At 47.6% G+C, this 8,664-nt stretch overlaps 1 protein-coding gene across 6 annotated transcripts in view; it reads left to right on the top strand.

The window, feature by feature from the left end:
* The first annotated feature begins 685 nt into the window (after positions 1-685).
* The window catches only part of Esrp1 (epithelial splicing regulatory protein 1), a 58,000-nt gene continuing 50,021 nt past the window's right edge, over positions 686-8,664 (top strand). For 4 of the 6 annotated variants that reach the window (XM_059253855.1, XM_059253857.1, XM_059253856.1 and 1 more), the window contains exons 1-4: positions 687-1,121; positions 1,625-1,753; positions 2,915-3,028; positions 7,290-7,404. In XM_059253855.1, coding sequence (XP_059109838.1) covers positions 990-1,121; positions 1,625-1,753; positions 2,915-3,028; positions 7,290-7,404 — 490 coding nt within the window. In that variant the 5' untranslated portion in view covers positions 687-989. Of the gene's footprint in view, positions 1,122-1,624; positions 1,754-2,914; positions 3,029-7,289; positions 7,405-8,664 lie in introns of all 6 variants that reach the window. The other 2 variants (XM_059253854.1, XM_059253858.1) reach the window with 2 other exon arrangements.

The raw sequence follows: 8,664 nt of genomic DNA, 5'->3' as shown, positions 1-8,664 counted from the left end.
CGGGACCTGCCTAGCCAGCCCCGCGGGCGTCGGGTTCTGCGGCTGGTGGGGAGCGGCTCCTCGCCCCGAGGTGGAGAGCGAGCGCCAGCTCCCATGCCGCGACGGGCAGGGCTGGCAGGGCTTCTCCCTCCCGCTGTTTGCACTGCAAGGTGTGCTGGGCTCAGGAGCGGCTTTCCCCGGGTTCCGCAGTTGCACGCAGCACCTTCCCGGGGGCCGGAGGCCGGTCCCTCCCAGGCGCCGCGCCCTGGGCCTCACCTCTGGCCTCCTTTTGCCTCCCAGCACCTTGGCCTCTCGCAGGACCCTTCAGCTTCTTCCCCCACCGCCAAGGCTCTCCTCCAGCTCCCTCACCTCGGGTCCCCTCGGGCAGGGACCCTTCCCCGCCGTCGCGCGCCCTTTGCCCCCTCCCCCTTTCTCGGTCTGGCCTTGGCTACCTTGCAGATGACAACCCACTCTTCCCCGCCCCTCCCCTCCTCCTCTCCAGCCCTTGCCTCCCCATTCATCCAGCCTTTGTCTCCCGCCCCCTCCTCTCCCTCCCCCGCCCCCCCCCACCGCTGCCACGTCTGGGTTTGAAGGAGCCAATGGGCGGGCGCCGCCAGGTGTCTCTTACCTGCACCACGTGGGGGAGGGGGAAAGGGGCGGGCAGGTAGAGCCACATCCCAAAACAGAAAAGCTTTCAGCCATTGCGCGCGCCTCCCGGGGGTGCAGCCGGGCTCCTGGGCTCTTTTCATAGACGCACCAGCAATTGGATACAGAAAGGGCAGGCCTGCTGCTCCCTCCTTCCACCCCCCTTCCTGCCCTGGGTGTGGAGCGCCGGCCAGGTGTGGGCTTGGGTGGCTGGTTACCGCCTTTTGCCCTGGCGGCCGCGAGGAGGGGGGTGGGCGCTTTCTTTTTCTCTTGGAAGAGGGTTTTAGCGCAGGTTTTCTCGTTCTCACTTCCAACCCCACCTCGCCACCTCCCGACCCCCCTCTCCCCCCTCCCCACCTATCGTCATGACGGCGTCTCCCGATTACTTGGTGGTGCTTTTTGGGATCACTGCTGGGGCCACCGGAGCCAAGCTGGGTTCGGATGAGAAGGAGCTGATCCTGCTGTTATGGAAAGTCGTGGATTTGGCCAACAAGAAGGTACTTCACCACGTTCTGGTCCAAACAAGGAGTGGGGCAAGAACTTTATTGTAGAAGCTGGAGAGGAGATAGAGGGTTTCTTTTCTCTCTTTCTTTTTTTGTTCGTTTGCACGCGTATGAAGCGGGGCCCCGAGGCCTAGAGAATCCACAGTAGAGCCAAACCTGTTGGCTAACCACCTTGGAGCCATTTCAGTCTTCCGAAACCTGGCCCAGGTAGAGAGGCCCGCGCTGCCGAGCCGCGTTCTCTACGGGTCGTGGGACTCCTGGGCCAGGCTGTAGTTCTTGGGGCGCTGGGGTCCCCTCCAGGGCCTCGGCGACTTGATCCGGGTAGGGTGGGGGTGGGGCGGGGGAGCCGCGACCCGATCCCTGGGTGTCCAGGAAGCCTTGATTCTGCTGCTGAGTGCTTGGAAAGCCTCGAGCGGCCCGGGGGAAGCCGGGGAGGAGGAAGGATTTCCCAACTGAAAAAGGGGACTGACCCCTCATTTTCCACCCTTCCCCCCGAGGTGGGACAGTTGCACGAAGTACTAGTTAGACCGGATCACTTGGAACTGACGGAGGATTGTAAAGAAGAAACTAAAATAGACGCCGAAAACCTGTCTTCCGCGCCGCAGCTGGACCAAGCCCTCCGACAGGTGACAGTTTGGGCCGGGCCACGCCGTCCACCCCCATCCCCGCGGCCCCCAGCCCCGACCCAGCCCGTGGCTCCACGCCCTCGTGGGGCGGTCTCCGCTTGTTTCTGGGGCGGAGTGGCGAGACTCCCAGCCTTGTGTGTGGGAGTCCGGCCTGGGGGCGGGGGAGGGCCGCTCTGTAGGGGCTGCTGTGCTTGGCTTCCCGGCCCCCAGGGTCTTGGGATAGAAATGCGCTGAGTTCCAGTTGCCTCCTGAGGAGTTCTTTGGGCAGGAGAATCTTTCGCGTTATACCCCAGCCGAGTCTTGAGTACTGGCTCCCGGAACTCCAGGCTCAGTCCCTAGTGGGTCTGGGTCTGCAGCCCAGCGGTGTAGAGGGGCAGACCATCAATCATGCCGCGCTGGTTCCAGCACCTGAGCGCCCGCCTGATTTCAGCCTGAAGTCTCAGTTTCCAAAGGCTCGGCTTCCTCATTGCTTCTTTAGTGCCTTGATTGGGATCCCAGGGAGGGGTTGCAAGTACGAACCTGTGGGGCTGCCTGTTGGGTGACCGTGGAGCTGGCGGGATCCCCTGTTGGAATTGAGGTGACCTAAAAACTGGCTGCTGTCGGTGCTGACGGTTGCTAGAATCCGGGATAGGGCGGGTCTCAACACCTGTGCAGCGATGTATGCTCAACGCTCTCCCAGGCTCTGCCCTAGCGCAGGAGTTTCCTATTAAAGGAGTAAGTTATTTCTAGAGGATTTTCTAAGAAGTGTTACCCATCTTACAGCGTTCTGCTTCTTCCTTATCTCGCTTGTTTATTGGAAACGGGTGCCTGAAACCTGGAACATGCAAACATTTAAAAAGCAGCAGTATGGAATGATGTAATCTGAAGGCAACCTGTTAAAAGAGACCTCTAATCAGTCTCATCCTCAATATAAGGGCTGCTGGGGAGTGACATCCACTTCTCCCCAGCAAAAAATTGCAGATGGGTTGGAAAGCTTCATTGCCTAGGGAAAAGAGGCAGATTCGTGGGAAAAGGGGGGGGGGGTGTCTTTGTGATGTTGACCTTGTCCGGCTTCAGAGTCTCCGGGACGATTTTTCTCGGGTTGTCTTCAAGTTTGGCCGCTTTGACATGCTTGTGAATTCTGCTTTCGTTGCATCCCCCGTGTGTCTCTTGTTTTTACAGTTTAACCAGTCAGTGAGCAATGAACTGAATATTGGGGTAGGGACTTCCTTCTGTTTGTGTACCGATGGACAGCTTCATGTCAGGCAGATCTTGCATCCCGAGGCTTCCAAGAAGGTAAGAGCGAGGCTTCTGGAGAGGTGGATGTTCTCTGCGGGGTGACTTAAGGAATTTGGAAACAAACAAACAAAAACAAAACCAGGTGGTTTATCCAAATCTGTTGATTCTGGCTTCTGGAAAAAAACAGCTGTACTTTGGGGGTTGACTGGAGCCTTTTTAAAACGGCATCCAAATTATTCTACTTTTAAAGACGTGCAAGTGGGGATTTACTGTTTAATGGTGCAGATTTTCGTTTTGGAGGAGAAACGTGTTCTGAATCAAAAGGATGGTGACAGTTGTAGAACACTGCTGTGCTTGGAAGGAATAAAACTGGAGTCTGAGCACGTAGCTTGGTGCTGGAGCTTGAAAGTGGTTAACGCGGTAGATTTAGCATTATGTATGTTTTACCACAATTGAAAAACGCATGTAATTTTCATGGAGATGTCTAGGATTGCAGTAATTTTATAGGTATCCTTCGATGATTTACACCATTTTCCAAAGCTAATCGAAGGTTTGAATTTTTGTCACTTAAAGTATTTTCCAGCATTGTGGTACTTTATGTGAAATGCTTTATCCTTGAAAGAGAATCAAAAACCTCCTAAACTTCTAAATATTTTTGTTTAAGATTGCTTAGATCACAGTTACCAACGTAACAGTAAAATAACATATTAGATCACTTCCCTTTGATTTGAAGTAAGTGTTGAAAACCGAATTTTAAAATTTTTGTTTCTGTAAATGTGTGGATTTTTTGAGATGGTCTCACTCTGGAACTCACTCTGGCTAGCCTCAAATTCATGGTACCCCTGCCTCATCTGTGTGCTGGGATTACAGCGGTGCACTGAAATCTTTATCAGTGGGGTTACCTCTACTGACTTTTCTCATGCGGAAAAGACCATGCAATAAGAAAATTGAGTCTTACCCTGGATCTACTGTTTTTCTCCTGGGAAGAGTATTTTGGTAGGACAGTGAAGAGCATAGATAACGCACCCAGTATAGCTGATTTGTGCTAATGTAGTTTCTGTTAACAGTTGATTAGTTGTGGAAGCAACTGGGCAGGCACTGAGGTTGAACAGGTTGTGAGGCTAAGAAAGTTGGTAGATCGAAATAGAGGCAGGCAGGTACTGTTAGCCCAGACTTCTTTGTCTTCCTTCTCTAAAGTAGGGAGAGCTGGTAAGTTAGTTAAATGTATAATTCGGAAGTCTGTAGGACAAACCCCAGGTCCTCCATCTTGAAGGCTGGTCACTCCTTTTATAGAAATCTAGTAACCGGTTGATGTTATGGAATGGTATACCAATAGCCATGTCAGTGACTCAAGTACAAAGGAGGATTCCCCTCCAACCCTCAAGTCGTAGATGAAGGGCCAAGACTTATTTCCTTAGTTCTTTCACTATTGGCAAAAGCTTTTTACAATAGTTTACCCCGTCCCAGGTTTCGGGATGGTTATAGCCCAGGCTAGCCTGTCAATGAATACAGTGTAGGATGGCCTCTCACTCAAGAGCCTCCTCCCTTATTCCCTCAGTGCTGGGTTACAGGTAAGGGCCACTGTGCCCAGCATAGTTTCTTCTGTCATTTTTTAGATGGATTGCTTTGAAGGGGAGAACACTTCCAGAGAAAATCATGGTAGTTTCCTGAGCCATTTCTATAAAAATAGTGTTGTAATAAAAATTATATATATTCCTTTACACGCAAAATAGCAAAACATGAAAGAAAATAACTTGCTACACAGAAAACAAAAGATGAAAAAATTTCCCTAACATTCAAATACTATATATTCTCTAGAATTCTGTGGGGAAGCATTATTTTTGCAATAGCATTTATACTATACAAACTTGTTTATTTTGCTTTATAATTTAGTGTAATGTCAATACCTTTATAAACACTAAATAAAGTGCTAAGTATTTCAGATGGGAATAGTGATTTAAACTGATGTTTTCCTGTTGTGTGAGTTAGTGCTGTAGATTATCATGAGCATAGGACACTGTGAGGATTCATGCTTCACATAGTTACTGCGATTCGATGATGCTGATTTCAGATACAGTATGAGAAAATCACGCTGACTAGAATCCACATTCATGCATTGACATATGTGTGCTCTACCCAGCAAATAATGTAAAAAAGGGGGGAAATCTGAATTCTGCCTTGTAAAGAAAATTTTTATTCAGAAATGGTGATCCATACCTATAACAACAGTGCCCTTGAAGCTGAGCCAGGATATGAGTTCAAAGCCAGCCTGGGGTCATATAGTAGGTTCCAAACAAAAAGCAGCAGCCCAGAATTACCCTTAAGGGCTGAGGATTTACCTCAGCTAATAGAGTGTGTGTCTGGCATTCTGGGTTTATCCCCCAGCCTGCATAAAACTAGGTGTGGAGGCACATTCAGGTGGGTGGCAGGGGATGTCAGTCAGAAGTTCAAGACTTAACCAGGCGTGGTGGCGCACGCCTTTAGTCCCAGAACTCAGGAGGCAGAGGCAGGTGGATCTCTGAGTTTGAGGCCAGTCTGGTCATGAGTTCAGGACTGCCAGGGCTGTGGAGAGAGACCTTTTCTCCAAAAACTAAAGAAAAAGAAAAAGAAAGTTCAAGTCTTGCCCAGCCTTGAGTTTGAGGTCAGCCAGGCATAATACAAGGAGACTCTGTCTTAAACAAACTAACAAAAAACTTTCACCACCCGTGTGATATTTATTTATCTGCACAGTGCCTTTACCAGCCACAAGAGTGATGTTCAGAGCTAAGAACAGGAGGTAACTTTCTCCTTTGCTTTGACTTAAAGTTCCTCTTCTGTTTGATCTGTGGCTGGGAATTGAACCTCTGAGCGTTGAACCTTGCACATGGCACGCAGGCACTCTACCACCCTTGGCTTTTTTGAGACAGGACTTATATGACTCAGGCTGGGCATGGTCTCACGGTTCTCCAGCCTCCAGAATTAGTGCACTTTGACTACTTGGCTGGTTGTGTGCCTTTTGGTTTTAAATATTTTGTTACTGTGCATGCGTGCATGCGGTGCTAGCATGCCACATTCACATGTTGAGGTCAGGATAACCTAGAGTCCATTTTCTCCTTCCACTGTTATGTGGGTTTCAGGGATCATACTCATCATCAGGCTTAAGCTCCTTACCCACTGAGCCACCTGACCAGCCTGTGGTTGGTTGGTTGAAGATTTATTTTACTTTTTTTTTTTTTTTTTATATGTATTGGTGTTTTGCCTGCATGGATTGTGTGTGGCATGTGCATGCATGCCTGTGGAGGTCAGAAGAAAGTGTCAGATTCCCAGTCCGGAAGAGACAGGTGATTGAGTCACCATGTGAGTGCTGGGGATTGAACAAGTGCTTTGACCAGAGTCCTCTCTTCAGTCCCTGTGATGCATATTTTTAAAATTAATTCGAATTCTCAGGAAGAGCCAGAACGAGGGGCAAAAACTAATACGGGACTGTAATTTGGCACAAAAGTAATCTTTTGCAAAGAGTAGGGAATTTACTACTCCTAGCCATGTTTGATAACACATGTACATATTACTGGGACTCAACAGTAGTTAGAACTGCACAATCTTACCACTTTATCTTAGTCTAAATTTATCTGGGAAAAAATGATACCTGAAAACACAGATGGTCCAAAATGATAACAGCTAGAAAAAGTCTACTGTGACCTGAAAAATAACAGCACTGTAGTCCACATAGGTCATAGCTTCAGAAAGGGTTTGATAGGGCGGGGCGTGGTTCAGGGCTTAGCAGGGATCTGTTCAGTTCCTGACCCTCACATCTGACCATCAGTTCCTGCAGCTCCTGTCTCAGAGGTTCTGCCAACCTCTTCTGACCTTCTTGAGAACCCACCCATCTGGTGCACATGCACACAAATACACATATACACATAAAGCTAAATTAAAATTTTAAAAAAATGGTTTGTGGTGGCGCATGCCTTAATCCCAGCACTCGGGAGGCAGAGGCAGGCCTGCTTTACAGAGTGAGTTCCAAGACAGCCAAAGCTACACAGAGAAACCCTGTCTCCAAAACAAAACAAAACAAGAGAAAAACAAAAATAGTTTGATTAGAAGGCACAGTGAACTGTAACACTGTTATCCATTCCATTACAGTGAGGTGCCTTTGTGAAATTGCTACAGGATCTAATTCAGTATTATGATCAAGCATTAAAAATGGAGTCATTCCACACTGAATTTTGTATTTCTAAAAACTGGTAAATGTACTATATTCCATTGTTAGGTTCCTAGTTATTAGAGAAATGTGGACCAGGTTCACCTAGTTAACAGCCTCTGCCTTATCCTCCCTCAGAATGTATTACTACCTGAATGCTTCTATTCCTTTTTTGATCTTCGAAAAGAATTCAAGAAATGTTGCCCTGGTTCACCTGATATCGACAAGCTGGACGTGGCAGCAATGGTGGAGAGTATCCTTTGAAGTGTTTAAGGGTTTGTACACCCACCCCATGCTTTTCTTTTTTTGTTATTTGTTGTTTTACATTTTGGAGAAAAGTCTTGTTATGGCCTGAAGGGAGGCTGCCTTTGAGCATGTGGCATCCTCCTGCCTCACGAGGCCTCCCCAGTGCTGCCTTGAAGGCATTAACCACTGCACCTGGCTCAAGGAAAATGCGTTACACTTTGTCAGTGTGTGGATAAAATTGTTCCTGTCCAAACTGTGTCAATATACTTTGTGTGCCAGGAGGAAGTAACAAAATAAACTATAGGCGTCTTTTAGAGTGGTCATGACCGAAAGTGAGCAGTTACATGGTTTCCAAGTTTATATGAGGTGGTTGCATTTCTGATAATAAATACGTGAGTGTATCATATATAGGGGTGTGTGTGTGTGTAAAGATATACACACAAAGATATATGATGGGTTAGATAAAATAGGAAGACTTCATACTGTCTAGAGATTCCGAAGCCACTTGGGCTTGATTGCTTTGGTCTTGGGGTTTATTTTGGCTTTTTTTTACAGTAGATAAGATTTTGTTTTGAGGTACTGGGTGCCCTTTAGACTATACCTGTTTCAAATATATACCAGCCAGATCTTGTGATGATAGTAAGATATTTGGGTGCATGATAAAACAGGAACTAAGCCAGATGTGGTGGCACACACCTTTAATCCCAACACTCAGGAGGCAGAGGCAGAGGCAGGTGTATATACCTGTGAGTTTGAAGCCAGCTAGAGATACATGGTGAGACTGTCTCCAAAAATTGAGGGAGGGGAATGGATTGTCCCCAAAGTATTTACTTACAAATATAGTGGGGTTTATTTATTTATTTTAATTTTATTTATTTTCAAGACAGGATCTCACTAAGTAGTTCTGGCTGCCCTAGAACTCACTATGTAGACCAGAGATCCACCTTTCTCTGCCCCCTCAAGTGCTGAGATAAAGGTATGTGCCACCTGGCTACAAAAATAAGTTGATTGAACACTTTACATATTGTTAAATTAAGTTTTAATGCTTAGAAATCTTGTATCATGAATGACCCATTGTCTTGCATCTGGAATCTTTTTAATGTGCTAATAAGTAGTCATGTATTACTGTATCAGAGGGAAGCTGAGAATTGGGGTAGGTTGCTCCTTGAAAGCCACTTTTGGGGGTTGTGGGGTGCTAGAGAGATGGCTCTGCACTTTAGAGCTCTTGCTTGGGTTCTGAGCATCCACATGGGGTGGCTCACAACCT

The sequence above is a fragment of the Peromyscus eremicus genome, chromosome 2 (assembly GCF_949786415.1).
Source record: "Peromyscus eremicus chromosome 2, PerEre_H2_v1, whole genome shotgun sequence".
Taxonomy (NCBI): domain Eukaryota; kingdom Metazoa; phylum Chordata; class Mammalia; order Rodentia; family Cricetidae; genus Peromyscus; species Peromyscus eremicus.
The sequence above is the reverse complement of the archived record's forward strand: the minus strand, read 5'-3'. Positions and strand labels throughout refer to the sequence as shown.